At 35.8% G+C, this 23,404-nt stretch overlaps 1 protein-coding gene across 9 annotated transcripts in view; it reads right to left on the reverse strand.

Moving 5' to 3' along the window:
• The window catches only part of THOC2 (THO complex 2), a 112,663-nt gene that overhangs the window by 37,053 nt on the left and 52,206 nt on the right, over positions 1 to 23,404 (reverse strand). For all 9 annotated transcript variants that reach the window (XM_034649962.1, XM_034649966.1, XM_034649965.1 and 6 more), the window contains exons 9-15: positions 20,572 to 20,664; positions 17,873 to 18,028; positions 17,110 to 17,282; positions 15,670 to 15,865; positions 4,619 to 4,660; positions 4,089 to 4,219; positions 3,889 to 3,990 (exon numbers count right to left, since the gene is read on the reverse strand). In XM_034649962.1, coding sequence (XP_034505853.1) covers positions 3,889 to 3,990; positions 4,089 to 4,219; positions 4,619 to 4,660; positions 15,670 to 15,865; positions 17,110 to 17,282; positions 17,873 to 18,028; positions 20,572 to 20,664 — 893 coding nt within the window. The remainder of the gene's footprint in view (positions 1 to 3,888; positions 3,991 to 4,088; positions 4,220 to 4,618; positions 4,661 to 15,669; positions 15,866 to 17,109; positions 17,283 to 17,872; positions 18,029 to 20,571; positions 20,665 to 23,404) is intronic.

The raw sequence follows: 23,404 nt of genomic DNA on the forward strand, positions 1-23,404 counted from the left end.
ATAGCCTACTACTGACCAGAAAGAAGCCTCCCTAATAACATAAACAGCCAATTAACACATATTCTGTATATGTATTATATACTATATTCTTACAATAAAGCTAAAGAAAATGTTAAGAAAATCATAAGGAAAATACATTTACAGTACTGTACTGTATTTGTCAATACTGTTAAGTTTACATTGTCTATTTACAAGATGAACAGTCTGTCAGTACCTACACCAATATTATCCTATATGATACAAAACATGGTAGATGTTATATGCATCACTAATACTAGACATCAAAAATGAAAAGACAATGTGAAAAAGAAATTCATATTTATTTACATGTATAATGATTCACGCATTGATAACAAAGCAACAACAACATGATTGCTTTATCGCAACCTAGTATAACTGAAACGATTGCTTCATGGTGGCCTAACCTATATGCTAATGAATGAACTGTTATCAAATTTTTATGGCATATAGCATTACAGTCATATTCATAATACAGTATTGGAAATACTGTTACTTTTTTTAAAAACCACTTATCTGTGATATGCTGACAATGCAGTTAGTCCAATTATGAAAAAGGCATACTATACAATAATACAATTCTTTGAAAGCAAAGTTATAAAACAGTAAGAAAACAAACACACATAATTTGTTAAATATCAATTCACCTTATGCCTATGTAAGGATAGGCTATCCACTTCCATACAAGTCTTGCACACAATATCCTACATGATGATATGGAGGGCACAAAAACATCTCCTATAGTTCCTGCCATACGGTTAGATTTTCACACGAAGACACACAAACACAACAAATAAGTTTATTAACTGTATAGCACGATGATTATTTACTACTAAGTGGAAATGGATCATCATAAAGGTCTTCATTCTCACTGCCTTCACATTGAGAAGGCTGAAGAGGAGGAGGAAGACAAACGGTTGTTGATCTTGTCTCGGAGATGGCAGAATGGAAGAGGCGGAGGAGGTGGAAGGCAGGCAGCTGAGACAGGCACACTCAGTGTAAACCTTATGGAAGTACTTGGTAATTTCTGTCTGACTTTTTTGCTTTTCTACTTGTTTAAAAATGTTTCTATATGGTACCTATCCTTCTTCCATCATTTGCTTTAGTTTCAGTGCCCATATCATAGAAGGGTCCATGTCATAAAAGAAGTCAAAAAGCAGTCTAGAATAATCAGAACCTTCTGCCAGATTGTCCAGTGTCAATTTGTTTTCCGGCACCTGGTGTTTATCTTTTCCCTTCAAGGCTCAGGAGTTAGCAGCTATATAGATAAGGGCACTCCAGATCATAAACCTGACTGCATTTGCACAGAACAGTGGAGTTAGCCTATTCCTTCCTACCTTAAATCCTGGTGCTTGCTCTTCCTCCTTAATAAAAGTCCTTTGTGGATTTATTTTCCAGAATAGGGCAACTTTTGTCTTCATTAAAAACCTGTTCAGGCAGATATCCCTTCTCCTCAATGATTTTAATGGCATCTGGGAACTTACCTACTTTCTGCCTCTCGGTCAGCAGAAACTGCGTCTCCTGTCATCTTGCCTTTTTTCCTAAGTCAAACCTCTCTAAAATTATCAAACCATCCTTTGCTGGCATTAAATTCTCCAGCTTCTGATCCTTCACTTTCCTTTTGCTTTAAGTTGTCATATAATGACTTGGCATTTTCTCAAATTATATTAGAATCAAAAGATATTTCATTCTTAAAGCAATTCTGTACCCATGTAACAACCGCATTTTCAATACAAGATAAAAAGGTATTTCACCAAAAGTACAAGGTTTTCACACCGGCTGGTGTAGCTGCAGCAATGACTTCATGAACTTCCTTTACAAAAAAAAAAAAAAAAGTCCTCACACTGGAAACGGCGGATAGCTGCAGCTACAAACCTCAATCTATGGTACATATCAAGCAATTCAACTTTTTCTTGTAATGTCATGACTTTTCTCTGCTTGGAAGCACTTAACGGCAACACTAGAAGCATTTCGTATGGGTCCCAGGGTGTTATGCAAGGCTTACGGTATCACAATAAACACGAAAAATACATAAGAACCATGAGAGATCACTTTTTACTGCAATATGCAATTTACTGGAGAGATGTACTGCTCACACAGAGATGATTAGCATCACACAGTGTTTTAAGCGGATACTCACAACACTTGAGCTCACTGCATAGCAACAGGGTGGCTACAAAATTATTACAGTAGTACAGTAAGTATTACAGGTAGTTTTATGCAGTTATGACTTAATACTAAATCTTTACATTTGTTTACATCTCTCTTGCCTACAAACGGCACACTGTACAGTCTGCAAATGTGCATGTTAAGTAAGTTCTGTTAAATTTTAACTTTTTAGAATAGATTGGTATATATTTTATGGTAGCAAATGATAAAACAGACTAGTATCTACATATATTTTATGCATTCATGACATACCTTTTTCTTGATTTTTTCAATATTTCTAGGTTATGTGATTTGTCTTTAAGTTTTTTCAAATTTGTTCCAAATCTCCAAAAAATTTCCAATACATTTATGAAAAAAAACCACATAAGTGAATCCGCATAGTTCAAACCCATGTTTGTTCAAGGGTCAACTGTATTATTAAATAATCCATATAAAACACTTAGTTCAGGGCCTGGCCCAAATAAGTATTAATGGCTCCATAAATATTAGCTGCTGTTGTTAAGCTAGAAACTATCTGAGGAATTCTGAAGACCAGAACTCTTTTAGAAGGATGAATTCTAGTATATCTCCTTCCACGCCTTCCTCAACTTCACAGGGTGAAATAACTCACTCTCTTCTCTATCCTCCCAAAGAACATTATATATACTGTATAACAGCAACTATTAAACCAGATTGTGATTGTGCACACACCTATTTCCTTAGCAGACTGTGACAAGGGACAGTATCACTGGGCAGACAGTATCATTGCATACTATTAAATCTAGTTAAACCAGAAAATGAACTATTTTAATTAAAATAACCATACCACTGCACAAACATAAAGGAAATAACAATCAATAGCCCTGCTGAAAACACTTGCAATATAGCAGTGTATTTAGCATATAAACCAACTCTAATCTGAAGTATACAATTTTCATAATTAAATTTCAGTTTACCAAGAAGTAAAATAACATCACTCTATGTCTTTAATAACAGGAAAATAAAGCACACAAATGAAAAGAATAGAAATTTTTCAAAAGTTGACTCAAGGAGGTAGTTCTGCATAATTCCATTAGATCTTCCAAAAAAGAAAAATCTTTTTTTTTAAGATCTTATTTATTTATTTGAGAAAAAGAGAGAGACAAAGCACGCATGCAAGCAGAGGAAGGGGCAGAGGGAGAGGGAAAGGTAGAGAATCCCAAGCAGACTCTGTGCTAAGCGCAGAGCCCAATGCAGGAAGGGCGGGATCCACAACCCATGAGATCACAGCCTGAGCCAAAACCAAAGTCAGAAGCTTAACCGACTGAGCCACCTGGGCACTCCAAGAAAAATCTTTATTACAGTAACTTTCGGCAGAGGAAATTTCGAGAACTTTGACCACCTTTTATAAGCCATTAAATGTATTATGCAAATTGAGCAAAGGCCATAGTAGGCTGTCCTTTTAAAAAAAAAAAACTCACCCTATAATATGATGCATTAGAGGAGTATTAAATTTTACAGCTATGCAAACATGACTACAAAAACTAACTTGGTAGTCAAAATGAGCTAAAAAGCACAAAAATTGTTAGTCATTCTATCTGCAGTATATAATCGGCTATACCATTAAGCAAATACTCCTGGGCTTCCTCAGAACTGAGGCTCAGACATAAGTTGGCTGGAAGAAAGTAAATTAGATCCAGATATACTTTAGGTTAATAAGAAGAAAAATAAATTAAAACTTACTTCATGATATATTTGGCTCTGTCTATTGTTTGGGCTTTAACTTTTACTAAAAGTGGGTGACTGTTATAAGTTTCATTCTTCCACTGGCCATACAGACGGTATCTTAAAAAATGATGAGATGAAGAATTAGGAAAAGTTAAACACTTAGAGGTTAATGCACTAGAATAGTAGTTAAAAACACAAAAATATTATGTATTTACCTATGCTGATATGGAAATGTTTTAAACATTCCCCATAGTTCCTCAGACATACAAGCATTGCAGTCCATCAAAGAAAGAGATGGAAGAAGTACCTGGTCAGTAATGCTAAGTAAACAGCTAAGGATAACTTCCTAAGAAGAAGGGAGGAAAAATTATTTTAGTAAAAGGTCCACATTAATCCCCCCCCAAAATAAATTTATGTCAGCCTTGGAAAAACTGCCATTCCTTGATCTACCACACCACATCTAATTTCCCACACTATCACCACCCTTTTCACAATGGGTATTTGTGCTTCTCATCTAAGGAAGCAATGAGGTGAGGTAAGGAAAGGGGCAGCAAGAGAACGAGGGAATCTTATTATTCCTTTTCCTTTCTCAACATGGTAATCTTCAAAAATAGGAGTTGTCAATCTTAAAAGATATGGCAAAAGCTATACTAAGAATGTGGAGTACAAAATAATTCACACAGGTGATTCAAGCATATGCTGTACATAGAGAAATCAGACATGTTGGATTTTTCTAGTCTCTTACCGTTTTCTCTTTATCTTCTTGTTTGCTTCCATCAGACTGAAACTAAAATTAAAAAAAACTATAAATAAAATGCAAAAAGGTTAAGATTATGATGTCACAATTTAGCATCTAATTTGAAAAAAATTAACTTGTACATGGTTGTGAATTATTTCCTTACTTTTTCAACAAGTGTAGATTTTAAATATAGCCAGTATTACCAATTAACATTTTTTAATTTCACCTATATTTCTAACTTCCAAATCATTTGCAACATTCATGAATTTTAAATGTCACTTTTATAAGCCACTTCTTTTCTCAATCTCATTATCACAAACCAAAGCATCCTAAAATTGATCTAAGTATTTATTATTGTATCCAGCACAATTTAGTTATAACACATTTGCATTTTTCCATCCAGAAGTTCTGATTTTCTGCTACAGAATTAGTAAAATCTAAGACTAAAGCAATAACAAAAAAATTAAACCCAAAGAAATTAAAACTATGTTTTAATTCACCATTACTTAAACTCTCAATGAGAAATAAGCCCAAAATATTAGTAACATTACTGAAAAGATCATACCACTGCCTAAGCTGGACTGAATGAAAAAACCTGGGTCACTGATCTGCAGATGGACCGCTGAAGTGCCATGTTTGATGCTGATGCTGTCCATTCATTCAAAATGAAACAGTAGTACTTGTGTGTGTGCATATAGGCAGGTAGAGAGTTAGAGGAGTGTGCAAAGGCCAAAAGGACAACTGAAGCACTGATAGCCAAGGACAATCTAGATTTCTAGGAAGGATTTAATTCAATACCAAGTGACAGAAGGGGGAAAAGCTAACATGCAGCTAAAAAGCTTATTATTTTCTTGGCAGAAATAGGTATTTTGTGCATGTATGTTTTCATACTTGAGTAATTTAATAGACACTACTGCAGAGAAGTCTAGCTTCTGTGCGACATTTTCACATAAGACTAATTCCAGGACTGCCATGTCACGTTGATGGGAAAACACACACAATCCCCCCTCCCTTTAATCAGCAGGTTAAAAAGATATGGTTCCCTTTCACAGAAACAACTGTTAAGTCAACATATATCCTGGTCAGCAAATAAGGGTCAGGTTACAAAGGAATGGCCTGGCAGAAAACGAAGTAGATAGCTGCTTTTGTTTTGCTTTGTTTGGGGGAGGGGGGCAGTAATTCTGGTGGCATATTAGGAAGAACTAGACTTACAGTATTATTATGTTGGGGATAAAGGCAGTTAAATAAGCTACTCCTTTTCTAATATACTATGATTCTCATAAAGCTACACAGGTTTCTCCATAGAAATAAAACATTTTCTTACTTACTAAGCTGTCCTAATTCCTTTACTAAATACTTAAGTTTGTAATATCAATATGTCAATTCTCTAGATTTCATAACCAGGAAAATTTGAAAAAGAAAAAGAAATATGGAAAGCACAAGAAACTATCTAGAAGAGCAGTAAGAAACATTTCTATCAAAGGGTAACTATAACAAAGATGAACAAAAGTAAATGGCAAGGGTACATGCAAGTAAAAGAATTTTCTTTTCTTTGGTAAGAATTTTATAAAAACCATTCCAGTCTCTTGATGCTTTTTTTTTAGTTTAATTTGCTTTTTAATTTAGAGTAAATATAAAACTCTCCATTCTCACAGTACAACACTAAAATTTTATTGAATGGCCAGTCCAGGAAGAAATGGGAGGAAGAAACGAAGGGGAGGAACAAAATACATCCACTTCATTCATTCGTTTACTATGTGCCAGACACCGGGAATTCAAAGATGAACAGAACAGAGTTCCTATCTTTGACGAACCGACAAAGACAGTTCAGTTCCTATCTTTGGGGATCTCTTGAAGATCAAAAGTACACTTGCCAATGTACTATTAGGAAATGAATTTTTAAGTCTGAATAAAATCGAGCATTCATAATTATGCCTAGACAAACCATCAGATATAAATGGCCCCAAGCAGGTTCCATACTTGCCCCATAATGGGGGAGCAAATGACAGGGCTGCATAAAAGAACTGGGCACAAAAAATAATGTAGGTCCACCAAGAGGGGGCTTCTGGAGAGTCAAGAAATAGAGCTCGGGAAAAAGTTGTAGATTTAACTAGATAAATTACTTTATTACTGATGTCCTACTTTTAGTATCTCTAACCCATGAATATTTGAAATGCTACTTTATACTTTATTTCAGAAAAGTAAAAAAAAAGGAAAAATACTTAAGATTTGTGACTAGATTTGAACCTGAAGCTACATCTGAGTATGGCACTATTTTCACCTTCCCTATTCTTCTCATTCTTATTAACTACCATTTATTGAGTACTCACTATGTGCCAGACATTAGGCTAAGAACTTCACATTTAGGTCTTAAAACTATAAGAAAAATCTCTTTGCTAGGAAGGATCCAACTAAGACCCATCAAAATAACTTAGAAATAGGAAAATATAACCTATAGGTTAAAAGTTACAAGGCCATCAGTTTACTGAGCCTGAAGAAGAGATAAATGAATTGCCTTTCAATGTTTGGGTCAAAGCTTTGTTTTTATCTTTTAATCAGAAACTCTTAAAATTTTATAAAACACTTAGAAACAATCAGTAATATTGATACTACATCATTTCTGAAAACAGAGATACTAAATGAAAAAGTACTATCTTCCAACACATTTCATTTTTAATCAATACAAATCTGTACCAAAGAATAAAAAATATGGTCATCTATACACAGTATGACCATATATGCTGGTTCTTGCTTTTTATCCCAGTGTAAGTAATATATTGCACAACCTTTCCATCTTGAGTATCCTGGTTTAGACAGTAAAGCACACGGTCTCCCTACCTACCACATGGGTAGCAGTCAAACTGCAGTAAATGGACTTGTCGAAGTGGTTTACACATTAAAATATAGCAAACAAAAGAAAACGCTAAATAGCTATACTTGGTTTCATAAAATTCACCACCCAAAAGTAATTACTTTGGTTAAAACGTTGATTATGATATGAAACTGTGCTGTTTTACACAAGCATAGTTCTAACAAGCTGTGTGTAAAAATGGGCATTTTCAGTGCACTTAATGAATACGAATATGTGATTTATTTAAATGACTTTGCTTTATAAATGGAGTTCATAATAGAAGTCTTTTGTAAAACAAAAAGCCCTGTAAATCTATCTTTAGGGAAAATTAAGGTTTTCATATGAAATTTGTTTAAAGGGATATGCCCCTGTGTTTTACTTTACATTCCCCCAAAAGCAGACCCTATTCAAGTGCAGGCATAGTTTATTTGGGAAGTAACCCTAGGTGCCACTAGTAGGAAATTATTCCTGTGGGTTAGCTGGAGCTTAATCCCACTGGGGACTCTGAAGGTCTGTGTAGAAATGCAACTCAGGATTATCACATCTCAAGGCATGGTAGTTACATACTAACTCCTATCATTTCACTGGTTGAGAGCTGGCAAGAGGGGGCAAGGTGAGTTAGTTCTCCAGCAATTCCAGGACACCAATTCCTATACTACCTATGTACGCTTCCAGGGCCAGAAAAGTCCGCAGACAAAGAGATGCAGGTGCCAATAGCTGAAAATTGGGCTGGCACACACCAAAATGGTAAGGACCTAGTGTAGAGCCAAAAGAATACAGATGGAATCGAATAGCATCTGCTATGCCCTGCATGGATAAATGGCCAAACCTCCAAGACATGAGAGTTTTTCACAAATATTTTTTAATGTTTTATATTCTGAATTTTTTTTCTGAAACTGAACACTGAGGTTCAATTTCAGAAAACAGTCTTTGAAAGGAGGCATGGGGGTTGAATCAACTGCGTACAGTGTGCATCTGGTACACACTAAAAATTCTACTTTCTTGTATAAAATATACTTCTTAAAATTAAACGGTTTGTACATAGAGTCTACATCTGCCTATCCTTGTATGTTTATATGTCTCTCTTAAGTAAAAAGCATAGCTAATGGTAAAAATTAAGATCCTATTTGTAATTTTATTATCTTAACTATGAGTCTACATCTTGATTAGAACTGTCACATGAAGATACTCAGTAACAGCTAAGGTGACCTTAGTTCAAGCCAATTATTACAGGTGACAATATAAGCACAAATATAAACATCCTAACAGTTCTTCCCTGCTCAGTCTCATTAAATAGCAAGAATACTATAGATTCAATTTAGTCTCCAACTCTAGAGTTCATGTGCTTTGCATGAGACTTATAATAACAAAAGTACATACAGGAGCTTAGCGAACAGTGCCAATGAGAGCAGCATCTGTCTCTTGGACAGTAAGAATTATAATGCAAGGTTCTGATTCTCTTACAAATATTCTTACAAAATTTATATCTACTTAAAATTGGAAAGTGACATGTCTAGAGCTACCCATGACTAGTCCACTCACAAAGCCCCAGCAATAAAAATTTACTTTGATAAAAATTTTGATTTGTTACTAATTTATAACATAAATTTCCACAATGGGGGGGGGACACATCTGCTTACCACTACAATGTAAGGAAGTCAAAGGCATTCCTACACAAAATCAAATCTGCTCTCATGGGGAAATGAAGCTGCTACTTTAAAGTAGTATGTATTATTTAAAGACAGAGATAGATTAAAGTATATTAACACTGTATTTTTTTTAAAGATTTTATTTATTTATTTGACAGAGAGGCAGCGAGAGAGGAAACACAAGCAGGGGGAGTGGGAGAGAGAGAAGCAGGCTTCCCGCTGAGCAGGGAGACAATGCGATGTGGGGCTCCATCCCAGAACCCTGGGATCATGACCTGAGCCAAAGGCAGACGCTTAATGACTGAGCCACCCAGGCGCCCAAAGTATATTAACATTTTAAAACAAATCATCAAAAACTAGTGTAGTGACAATTTACAAAAGTAAAGTTGTAACTTACTATGTTCTTAAGAATTCATTACTTTAACTCTCTAAAGGTGAATGCCTAATTAATGTTAGTATCTAATTAATGTTTAGACATATCTTATTTGATTCTCATTGCAACCCCAGGAACTAGATAAGGCAAATATTATTACCACTCATCTCTGGCATAGAAAAGTGACCAGACTAAAGTCACATAACTAGCAAGTAGCTAGCCGCTCTTCCCGATGAAACCAGTTAACCTACAATCAATGTGTAATGCCTTAAATTACTTTGTTTGGGGGACAGCCTTAAATGAAGACTCTGTGGGCAAGTTAGGTTCTAAAGTCACTGAATACAATGAAAATTATATAAACTCACAATTACCCTTAAAAAGTGCCTTAAATTATCTATAAAGTACACAGACACATTATCTTTCATTTAAGTCCAACACAAGACTGTTTTTTCCCCCTGTAGCACTAGAAGAAATCACTGTTATGGGAACATGAATTTATGTGAAGATGAAATCAAGTAACTGGCTTGCATTCAGGGGCCATGTCACATGAAAACCCATTACTTTAAAAACTAGACACATACTGAATGTGGTAAGAGACCTGAGAAACTGAACAAAACTGAGAGAGAAAAAATCCTCCAATTTCGCCCTTACCCCTAGGCATACACACTTAAGTACTTTGACAGAACAAGTCTGGCCACATTCACGCAAATTAAGCACATGTATGGTACAATTCTGCTGTGCTTGTACCTTCATCCAGAAGGATTATTAACTTTGAGGTCTAATCTACACAACCAGGGTAGATCTTCAATTTTGAAAAGAAAAACAAAAAAACAGTAAACATCAAGCCAAAATTCTAAAGTAACTGGTTCATAAAGTAGAGCTTTGGAATCAATGTTCTAAGGTAGATTCTGTCCCTAGTAATCCCAATTTTCATTATGAAAAATTTCAAGTTTACATAAAAGTTGAATGGATGGATAGTGCACTATCAATAAACACCTCTTATACCTACTTTGTAGATTCAACAATTAACATTTTGCCCTTTTGACTGACCAAAAAAATAGCAGGCATGACATTTCATCTCAAAAGAATTCAGGAGGCATCTCCTAAAAAGGACATTCTTCCACATTACCACAGCTAGCTATTCCCAATGTCATCCAATGCCCAATCTAAGGAATATTCTGACTCCCTGGCTCTAGGTTTCTCTAAGTTTCATCTATGAATCAATTTAAAGCACTCTGGCTTTTACCAAAGGCCAACGTAAGAAACAGCCATATAAACAGCCTGGCCAGACAAATTAATTAAGATGACAGAGTGAAGCAGAATTTTTCTCCCCTATCCCTAATGCAATGAACAAGGTCTGCCTTGTTTTAATGCTCCAAATTCACCATCAAACAACCAGGAAAAGAGGAAACTATGCTATTAACTTCAAGGGGATGGGGAAACAGAGAGACAGACACAGACACACACACACATTCAATTCTGGTACTACACACAGTGTGGTATGGCTCCTGCCCTTAACCCAATCCCAGAAGTAGTACAGACCAAGGAAGGTAAGTCAACAAAATCCTTCAAGCAATAAGACCTGCAATGTAAGTGAGTAACTGAGGAAAAACTCTTGTGAATAGGAGCCCAGCAGAACTCTGGCAAAGGAAGAACCAGCTGCTAAAGCCTGCTGTCATTCAAAGGAACTGTACTTCGATGGCTGAGGGAGTCAAAGCCCAAGGGAGCTGACATACCCACATGGCTGGGCATGCCTAGTACAGGATAGGTAATAGTATCTAAAAAGAGAAAGCAGAGGTATTCTAAATGAGGGCTATACTCAGCCTCACTGAGCTCATTCACTTCCTTATCACACACTACAGAAAAGAACAAAAGGAGAACCCAATACTCAGACTGTAGCTTGTAGGGAGGAGGACTAGTCATAAATAAGGTAGGAAAGGTAAGAGGATTCACTCTCACTATATCAGAAAGAAGTTGTGAACAGAGCTATACATATTAAGATGAAAAGAAATGTTGTGGCTACAATGGAAATATAAATAGCATGCACCCCCGCCAAAAAAAAAGCATATAAAAGATAAACGAACTCAGTGTGGATGAAAGTAGAACACAAAGGACAAAGGCAGATTCTCCGCAAGTATCTATATATAGTCATAGAAAAAAAGTCTTAAGGATGAACTTAATAAAGAGAAAAGCTTGGAGGTGAGATACATAGATGGAGATGAACACAGACTGTAGAGATAAGCAAAATAACAAAATACCACTAACAGATTTAATTTAAAATAGCAAGGAATTTCAAGAATTGCAAAATTTAGATAACCTATCATTTCTTCCACTTCAGACACACTACATTTGTATAGGCAGGAGAGCATAATGAGTTTGAGCTTGGCCTCTGAATCCAGACTGCCTGGATTGAACTCTCAGCCCCGCCCCATATTAATGGTGTGACCTGGACAATTTACTTAACCTAAAGCATAAAGGGTATGGTAAAGATTTAATGAGCTGACTCACATGAAGTACTGAGAACAGGACCTGGCACAGAGTAAGAGCTCAATATTAACTGTTGCTATCATAAACAACTTAATCCATTAACATCAGCTGGATGCAAAAAAGCACCAAGGAATTCATCTTTAGGTGTGTAGGTGCTGTCAAAACCATTTAAGTATGTCAGGTGAGCATGTTAAAGCTATGCTCTACAATTAAAGAAAATTAAAGACAGCAAAATCTGTCTGTCCATTCATATAGAAATATTCTTTACAGCTACCCCCTCTTTTAAGGCTGAAATAAAGACAAAAACTGGTTAATATACTAGAAAAACAGTTCTCAAAGTTTGGTCTTTGAATCAGTAGCATCAGCATCACCTGGTAACTTGTTAGAAATGCAAACTCTCTTCAGTAGGTTCCACCCTAGACCTACTAAATCAGAAATTCTGAGGATGGAACCCAACAATGTGTTTTAAGATGAGCTCCAGGTGATTCTAATGTATGCTAAAGTCTGAAGAACACTGTACTAGATGGTCCTATGTTATGTACCTCAAATTTAAGAAATACACAGCGATAAATGATTACAAGTAACTGTAGGCTAGAAGACTATTCTGTTAAGTGACAGCTGGTATAAGTATATAACCAACATTTTCAAAATATGCATAAATTATATATACAAGCAACTGCAAGCTTATAAATGAGTTGTTAAAGACATTTAATTATATTATTTGGAACTAAGGTCAAATTCCTCCTTTAGAAACAATCTTACATACCCTAGTTAAATTCCTAACTAAGCAACAAAAGCCTTTTAAACCTATACAGGACAAATGATCTGTTACAGTGAAATATTTTCATGGGTAAAAAATGAACCAAAATTCTAACTCAGATCGTTGGAAAGATTCTTTTCCTACCACAACCTTAGCAATGAGAGAAGACAGATTTCTTCCCACACTGTGATCAAAATAAACATTTTCCTCTTCCTTTCTGCCCTTCTACCTCTGTAAAAATAGAGACTGGAGTTAGGGGCAGGCACCAGACACAACTGTGATAGAACAGAGGTACAAGAGAGCTGCAATGGAGATGGAAGAGGGGAAGGGTGACAGCTCTAGCACCTGCGCATCTTGGTAACAATACTGTCTACGTTTGTGCATATGTTCATGCATACGTCTGTGTACAGGACTTCCACAAGTTGGATGTTTGGTCTCCTGCTTACAGGTGTATAATACTTGCAGCCAAAGAAAGAACTTCAGAACAAGAGATATGAACAATAGGATGTTCAGTTAAAAAGAATAGCATTAGTGGGTGAAGATGAGAAAGAGTCTATTTACATCATCAAAAAAGTATCTCCCCACAAGATATATATTAGCAACAAAGGAAAAAAAATAATTGTACCCTAGAGAAACCTGGTAGCACATTACGTTAACCATGTGATCAATGTTAACATCACCGGTAATGGGACAGATTGACTTCATATGCTTCCCAATATGAGGCACTGGGAAAGACGACCCTTTCATTCTCTGAACAGGCACTAGTAACATGACTCATCCCTTTCAGATTATAAGAATCAAAATAATGAAACATCATTATACTTCCTTTTTATATATAATAAATGATTTGTATAGTAATAAACTACTCAGATTTTTTTAATAATATGGTATCAATGTTAATTTATTGATTTTGATAATTGTAGTGGTTTAAGATTTTATTTATTTGAGAGACAGAGAGGGAGAGCACGAGCAGGGGGGAAAGGGAGAAGCAGGCTCCCCACTGAGCAGGGAGCCCAATGCAGGACTCCATCCCAGGACCCCGGGATCATGACCTGAGTCGAAGGCAGATGCTTAACTGACTGAGCCACCCAGGTGCCCAGCAGATTTCTTTAGAGTACCTTTACACAATGTAAATTTGTAAGCATTAAAAAAAAGTAATAATTAAAAGCCAAATCAAATATTTCAGGTATCAAGGGATTAATATACAAAAGCTGACAAATTTTCTGTACAGTTATTGTTGTCAAAAATTAAAATTAGATGCAATCACCAAACACCAGAGAAAACTGTATTTGTGCTTGTAATAATTTGCAGATTCTTTTAGTAGCCTTGTTTTACAATTGAAAATTATGTATTCTTTCCTGTTTCAAGACCTTGGGTTAGGCAAAGATCTCTTAGAACACAAAGAGGAAACCATAAAAGTACTGCTAAATTGGAATTAATCAAAATTTAAGATTTTGTTTTTCAAAAGACAATTAACATAATGAAAAGGGAAATCAGACAAATAAAAGACAACCCAATTAAAATGGGTAGAGATTTGAATAGACATTTCAATATATGATGATTACAAATGGCAAATAAGAACATGAAAAGATGCTCAACATCACCGATCATCAAGGAAACATAAATTAAAATTAGCACAATAGGTACCACTACACACCCACTAGAATGACTAAAATTTAAGAGTGACAATAACAAGTGCTGATGAGGATGTGGAACAACTGGAAGTCATTTACAGGAATGCAACATGGTACACACATGTTGGAATAGTTTGGCAAAAAAGTTAAACATACACTTACCCATATGGCCCAGCAATCCCATTCCTGGGGAAACAAAAACATATGCCCCCCCAAAAAAAGACTTGTACAGGAATATTCATAGCAGCTTTATTTATAATAGCCCCCAACTAGAAACAACCCCAATGCCCATCAACTGGAGAATGCATAAATTCTGGTATGTCTATCTACTATTGCACAGCAATAAAGGAACTACTGACACGCGCAACAACTTGGATGAATCTCAAAAGCATTACGTGAAAGAAAACCAGACAAAAAAACAGTACATTCTATACAATTCCATTTGTATGAAGTTCTAGAAAAAGCAAAACTATAGTGACAAAAAGCCTATCAGTGGTTGCCAGGAACCAGCAACAAGGGGACAGAATTGAAGGCAAAGGGTCAAGAGGGAATTTTCTGGGGTGATGAAAATATTCTCTACCATGATTGTGGTGGTGGACACACAACTGTATACCTTTGTCAAAACTCATCAAATTGTACACTTCAAACTGGTGAAGTTTACTGTATGTAAATTATAACTCAATTTTAAAATTTAGTAATAGCATAAATGGTTACCCTTAGGGTATTAACTAGAAGGGAGTACAAGGGGGAACTCTGGAGTAGTGTTCTATTTTTTGATCATGGGTGTTTGGTTTGGAAAAGGTCACTGAGGTGTACAATTATGATTTGTGTTACTTTCTGTACATTTTATTTCAATAAAAAGTTTACTAGAAAAGAATGGATCCTCAACAGTCTGAATTCATACACATAATCACAATGATTCAAAATTGCAGCCAAGAAAATAACGGAGGAGAAGAAAAGTAAGGGGAAAGAAAGCTGAGTTGACCACTAAAATTATAAAGGGATTCAAAAAGCAATCACTTGTCCAAAGTACATTTTCCTATGCGGGGGACTTGACTAATATTCTACCTAAATTTAAGTGTGTGCGTGTGTGTGCACGTGCACGCACATATATATATATACATATATATATATATATATATATAGTTAGGATACAATGGACTTTCCGCAAACCTTACTCAACATAACCTTAAGTTCACTTTTCTTTTTATTTCTAGAGATATATATAAGACAAATATACACAGAACATTTTCATTCCAAAATTTAGTTTACTGCTTAGAAGGAAAAAAAAAATCTTACTAACCTCTTTCATAAATGATTTGCCTATGCGCACCACTTTTGCAAATAAAATGGGATCATGCGAAAGGTGAGGACCAAGGTAACAGAACATATTGAAGACATCTCTCCTCAAATCTTCAAAGCTCTCTGCTTGTTTTGGTGCCCTCTTATTTTGCAAAGCATTAACAGGTGAACCTTTAGCACCTTTAGGAACGCCAACTCTATAAAAAGAAGCAAAATTTGTAATGTATACTATACAGTACCCCACTTCAGGTTAACATAGTCATATTAATCAGTAAGTAAAGCTTTTCTTGCTCCAATTTGATTTCTATATTTCACTTGTGCCTAACTTTATTAATACCAGATAATTTAGCTGGTAGAAAAAGACAAAAACAATACTCATTTGGAAAAAATCAGAGCTCAGAGAATGTTTCAAATTAGCTGCATAAAGAAATCAGAGAAATGCAAATTTCAAGTAACATTTAACATACATCATATGAATTTGGTTTTAGTTAAACTTGGCCAGTACCAGGAATCTGGATATGGGAATGGGGAACAAGGGATGGACCTCAGAGACACTGGAAGATTAAACAGAAAAATATGAATATAACAACAGTGATTCAAGTCAATAAACACTTCTCAATCTGGGTTCCACTACCTAGACTGAGTATGAGGTAGGTGGTGGTAGGGAAGGTGAGCAGCATAATGAAAGAGGGTGTCACACTAAAAAGGACAGCATGCCCAGAGTTCTCACCTGCTGAGCAGGTGTCCCGCTGTGGAGTCACAGGGGTCACTCTTTGAGAAGAAGCCTTCATGGTCCACAGCCCAGGTGGCACTAAAGGAAGCAGCCAGCAGCTATGCACGAGTCACAAGGCTGGGGCTTTTGAGGCAGGCTCTGATCTGTGGGGCTGAAGCCAGAGCTGCTGCCGATACTGCTCCTAAGTATCCTGCAAGTAGGCTGAGGGCTAGAGGACTGGTCGACACAGTAACTAGGGATGACGAGAAAGGCTGCCCTAGCAATTTCCAGAACAGCAGCCTCTATGCCAGAAGAGATAAGGCAAGCAGAGGCAATGCCCTCACTCAGAACCACTCAACCTGGGACAGAGGACAGTTACACTAAGTAAAAACTTGAGGAATTCTCTGCCCCCCACCAAGAGAGAAGGAAAAGTCAAAAGCAGAAGAATGGAGTTTTCACTCTCAATGGAGCAAACCCAACCTAGATGTCTAACCTACAGTTTTCAGACTACACTGCAGCACACATTCTGCATCACCTGGTCTAGATGTTAGGAGACAAGTCACTGATTAATACGTATAAAACTGATACACTCTGTGAACAGTTCTTATCTTTTAATAAAACATACTAAAATATTTGCTTGGTTGGAGAAGACAAGATAAATATGCAGATTTTTTTTGTAGTCCTAAACTATGTCTACCTCAAGGATTAGAAAAGCATACTGTAACATACCTTCGGTAGAGAGGCTCAATAGTTATGTGAATGAGCTTGCAAATAGCAAGGGCTATTAGCTTATGTGAAGCTGCATAGTAAGGAGGCATCTGATCCATAATGTTCTGCGCATGCTGCCAATCACCAATCTTTAACAAGGCTTCCAACAGACCAAGCTTTTGGTTGTCAGGTGGCTAAAAATGAACAATTACAGCAAAGATACTCAGAATATAGAAACCAATAAATCTCAATAATTTTTCATTTAAAAAAAACTGAGCTCAACAACCACAATAATGTACATCAACAGCTGCCACCCATGGAAAATGTAATGATATTTCCCTGAAAGTACAATCAAGTTTTTTAGCCATTGAAAAAAACAACAGGATATGCTCTTTCATTCAGCAGACATAGCATGACAGTTTACAGACTTGGAATTAAATTAATTTCTATTTAATGTTTTACTGTGCCATAGGGAACTAGAATTCATTCATCTTTGAGAATCCCCTTAGGACTTGAGAGACATTAATATACAGAGCACAAATATATTTTACTTAGGATACATTTTGAAATTTATGTAAGAAAAAACATGGCAGCCTCTTTTGGGATGGAGCCAATCAGATTAAAAACAAAAACCACCTTTGCAAATCAGTATTCCAAAAACCAGATTTCACCACAATCCAAATTAATAAGTTATTCTCCCATAAGTTGATTAACTATTACAAGTTAAATTTCATAATTCTAAATCCAGAAGACAACGTTAATTTTACAAAAAGGAACCATATACCTTCTCTACTTTCTCCTCTTCTTTTTCCTTTTCTTTCTCTCGCTCATCAATTTTTTCAGAAGACAATACAACCATCGTAAGTTTTCTAACAATCTGCTTAGCTTCCACAATTTCTCGTTTGTGTTCATCCATAATGCAATTATCAGCTGGAAGAAGCTAAAATGGTTCATTAAAGTTTCATAAAACAGCTAATACTATTTGCACATATAAAAAGCAAACACTATCTACTCTGAATTGATAAAATTGTAAATAGGGTCTAGCCTATTAATGACCATGATATGCCTTCAAAAGAAGTTTCTCTCCATTATTTTCTTATAATCTAACGGGGTTAAGTACCTGAATTTTGTACACCTTTTAAAATCAGGCAGCAGTTTCAAAGTTCCATGTCTTCTTCCTGTTAGAGGTCCTACATTAATACAATACTACAACAGTGATGCTTACCATTGAATTTATTAGTTTACCCAAGGAAATATATAACCGTTTCATTAAAAATATCATAGATTTCCCCTTTAAAGGTCAAACTCCAAGTTTAATAAAATACTGCATATGGATCCAATTTGGGAGAGATTAGCTACTGAATTACATGAAGGGGTAAATTTAATTCCTCTAGATGAAAAATCTCAAGCAGAAAAATGATGAGCAACTTGACATCTCACTTTTCATTTTCTAATACCTATTTGATGACTTCAGTTACAAACTAGTTTCTAGCTTATTACAAAAGGGAAAGTAACATGTGTGTAGTCAACACTTCACTTCATTATGAAAAAGGACCAAATATCTCCAGTACAGCCATCTTGTATGAGTGGAAGGTTAATGTAGATATTTCATAAAATAAATTAAAAAACCCAGACACGAAGAAAAATATAGCCAACAAACCACAGTAGTTTCTGCTAGGCACTATGGTGGGCTGTAAACGAAGTGTTCCTGCCCCCAGAAATATATAATCTCCTTCAGTAACTAAGTCTAATGCAAAGTAAATAATCACTAAACAATAAAAGGAAACATTGTGAAATATTAAACTACATATTGCAGACTTCATCCCATTAGTCAAAAATGGGGGCAAGAGAAAAGTCATTAGGGACTGATGGCAAGGAAGTAAGCAAGACTTTTTCTCATTCTTTCTGCTCTCCACTGGCCATCGAACCCATTTTTATTGCTTTACTTATGTACCTGCCAAAGGTCCTCATCTTTTACCTAGATTAATGCAACTGCCTCTAAAAATCTCCCATTATAATGAATAAACTGTAAGTTTCTTCTTTTTTTATTATTTTAAGTAATCTCTTCACCCAACATGGGGCTCAAACTCACATCCTGGAGATCAAGAGTGGCACACTCTACCAACTGAGCCAGCCAGGCACCCCTGTTAAGTTTCTTCTTCTAGTTCCTCTCAATTCTAGTTTTGTGTATTTTGAGAATACGTAATTAAGCGCATATAAAGTTACAAATGTTTTATCTTCCTAGTGAACACAACTTTATTATAACGTGACTATCATTTTTGCCAAAAAGTCCATTTTGTCTAACAATAATAATTTTCTGGTATATTTTCCCCACCCTTTTACTTTCAACCTTCCTTTGTCCTTAGGTTATAGAAGTCTCATGTGAAAAATAAACAATAAACTGGTTTTTAATCCCATCTTCATCGCCCCACATACTACCCTAGGCTCCAACCACTCTGAGCTTCCTGATGTTCCCCTAAGGTGATAATGAAGCCCCTTCAATCCTCCTGCCTTTATACTCAGTTAATTCTACCTACAAAACTTCCCACCTTTAAAGCCAGGCCATTACCATCTCATCTACCAACATCTCAGTTCAACATCACTAGTTTGAAAAAGCCATCCAAAATCCCCCTCAGACAGACATGCTCACTATCTATTCTGATCCCCCACAGCACTTTGTGAGTACCTCCAATATAGTAGTTACTATATAATGCAAAATGTTTTCTCCATTGCTAAACTATGACTGCTTCCAAGGTAGACTCTAAGTTTTATTCAACTCTGTAACCATAGTACATGAGAGACAAGGAAGTCAGAAAGTGATTTCAAAGACAGTGAAGACGATGTTGGCTTTGGACAGGTTTAAGTCCATAGATATCCTAATGTACAACCAAATAAAACAGGAATTCCTATACTACAAACCTAGTTTTTTCAAACTGACAGGCTAAACTGTTGCTAAACTAGAGGTCATCAATCACAATCATATATACACTCTTCTAGATCCTGGAAGCAATAAAAGCACAATACTACTCATTTACTACCCAGTAAAAACACAAGAAAAGCCATTAAAAAATAGAGAGTTCCCTGTTTATCTTGAATGTCTGAAATTAACATTTTGGGGAGAAGGAAAAAGTATCTAGGAATCCCAAACTGCTGATAATTTGCATGTAACAGAGACATCTAAAACCACATTGGCTAGAACTTGGCCTCTCTCCCAATGAGATATACCTTGCTGGCAATTAAGAACTTTAACTTTATATCTAACCTCAAACTCTGTAAAAGTGACAGAGTGTATTTAATTTCCATAGTTTGTCAAAGAATTAAATTCATTCACTTCATAAAGTAAACACAAAGCAATAATGCATTAGGGCTTCAAAAATTAAAACTTGAGAGACTGACCAAACTTGAAGTGCTATATGGCTGCCTACTCCTCTTCCCACCCCTGGGATGGACAACCAAATATTCTCAGCAGCCCACTTGACTTACATGTACATAAAGATCATCTAAATCAATAAGATTAAACTGTAGAAGTACTGCTGCAACTCTGTATAAAGATGAAGGAGTCTCTCCATTTGGTTCCTTGAAAAAAAAAAGTTTCTATTTAGTACATACAGTAAAACTAAAATCATATCCTTTACCTACCAATGATCAAGAACAGTTACATCAAATAACCAGATCAACAATAAGCTTCATTGCTCTCCTGATCATACATGACATCTGAACTGAGGACAAAGATAATCAGGTCAACATCAGTTTTCACACTGGAACATTTTCTGATGAACACAAAGGTTTCAAAAATGGACACATTTTACAGTGCATGCTAATATTTCAACAAAATCTGAAAATCAAATAGAATAAGTGAGATTTTATACTGCATAATACTAAGTTTTGGGTTTTGTTTATATGTGTGTCTTCTTAACTTGCTTTTTCAAGTAGTTCTCAGTGGAGATGCAGACAGACAAGAATGACAAATCTGGAAGTGCTGAACTATCTGTGTCTACTTTATACTTTTCTCCCTATTCTACTTCTTGGGCTTTGTGCTAAAAATATCTCCTTGTCAACTGATTCCCCCTTCAAAACAGGTGCTATACATATATACATAGATAAATCAATATTTTAAAATACAGAATGGTCAATTCCAGTGGAACCTTCACAGAAACAAAAGGATCTTTGAATGCTATCAAGAAGACTTTTCCCCTAATTTTTAAACTGCTTGGGGTCAGCTGAATGGAAGACTGAAGTCTCAACAACTGGCAATTACTAAATGGCCAAATGCTAATAAAAAGCAAACAGTGACAATACATTATGTTCTGCTCCTACTCAACAGGGAAAACAAGATCTTTGTAAGGTTCCCCACAATTGTGACAGGTGTTATGGATATAACATAGGAAGCTAACCAAACTAATGGATATCATATAAAGAAGACATTGTTCACTGTATTTTTAAGACAAGTAAGTCTTCCACTTCACAATAGCTTAATTCTCAATGTATATAAATAGTTATTTAGTATCAAAACATTTTCCCACAAAAACAACTGGTGGTCAGGGTCTCAGAGCAAACCCACAAAAGCTTATTACCTGACTTCAATCCACCAGGAACACTCTCATTATTCCCATTATCTGTTTCAATGAGTTCACCACAAGAAGCCCCTGACACCCAGGCCAAGCATCAACTCCCATATTCTGATCTTCATATTGCTCTGTACAATCCCTGTTCTGTCCTAACTCACCTTTCTGCTTTCTTAAAAAACTTCCATGGAATCCTCTGGAATTCATAAACCATCCTCAGCAAAACCCCCTATATATCCTGAACTCCTCCTCTAACTGTTCCCTTTACTTTCTTGCTCAAACAGAGCCTAAGACTCACTAGGAACACCACTCTCACTGTAACCCAGTCAAGTGGTGGCTCTTTTCCCCAGACCCCGCACACTACTAGGACTGGAGGTGGGGTATGAGTTATCTTTGCTTTTTCTAGTTGTTTTCAGACAATTCTCCCTCCACCCTCCCCTAAAGCTCATCCAGCTTTGAATTTCCAGTCACTCACTATCCCTCACTATTGCTGTGATTTGGTTTCATTCCACTGTGGTCAAAGATATTTTGTAGGATTTCAATGTTTTAAATTTATTGAGACATGTCCCGTAGTTTAAGATAGGGTCTATACTGGAGAACGTCCCATGCACACTTGAGAAGAATATGTAATCTACTGTTGCTAGCTAGGTACTGCTCTATGTCTGTCTGTTAAGTCTAACTGGTTTATAGTGGCTGTTCAAGTCCTCTATTTCCTTTTGTCTAGTTGCTCTATTCATTAATCAGAGTGGGGTATGGAAATGTCCAACAATTATTGCAGAATTACTTCTCCTTGCAACCCTGTTAATGTATGCTTCATATATTTTGAGGCTTTGTTTGGTGCAAATGTGTTTATATCTGTTTTATCTTCTTCAGGGGTTGACACTTCATCAATATATAATGTCCTTTGCTGTCTACTATAAAAATTTTTGTCTTAAAGTCTATTTTGTCTGATATTAGAATAACCACCCTAGCTTTCTCATGGATACTATTTGCATAGGATATTCCACTTTGGACATATTTCTATCTTTGGATCTAAAAGTGAGTCGCTTGTAGATAGCATATAGTTGAATCATGTTTTATACATTCTGCCAAACTGCCTTTTGATTACAAACTTTAATCCATTTACATTTAAAGTAGTAACTGACAAGGAAGGACTTCTGCCATTTTTCTATTTGTTTTCTACAGGTCTTATATATTTTTTTGTTCCTCATTTCTTCCATTTCTGCCTTCTTTTGTGTTTGATTTTTTTTTTTCCTGTAGTGTACCCTTTGATTCCCCTTTTTCCTTTTCTTTTTTAGTTATTTTCCTAGTGGTTACCTTGGATACTGCAAGTGATATTTTAAACATAATAATCTAGTTTGACCTAATACCAATTTAGCTTCAATAGTATACAAAAACCCTGTACCTATACACCTCAATCCCTCCTTTCATATTGTTACATTGTTTGCCAATTAAGATTTATAATTATTGTTTTATTACTTTGTCTTTTAAATCATGTAAGAAAAAAGGATTTATAAACCAAAAAATACAATAATATTGGCTTTTATATTTACCTATGTAGTTACCTTTACCAGTGTTCTTTATTTCTTAATATGGCTTCAAGTTATTGTCTAGTGTCCTTTCATTTCAGCCCAAAGGACTCTTTTTAGCAATTCTTGTAAGGCAGGTCTACAGCGACAAATTCCCCCAACTTTTGTTTATCTTGGAATGTCATAATCTCCCAATACCTACAACCACTCCAAGATGTCAAT

This window comes from Ailuropoda melanoleuca, chromosome X, assembly GCF_002007445.2.
Source record: "Ailuropoda melanoleuca isolate Jingjing chromosome X, ASM200744v2, whole genome shotgun sequence".
NCBI lineage: Eukaryota > Metazoa > Chordata > Mammalia > Carnivora > Ursidae > Ailuropoda > Ailuropoda melanoleuca.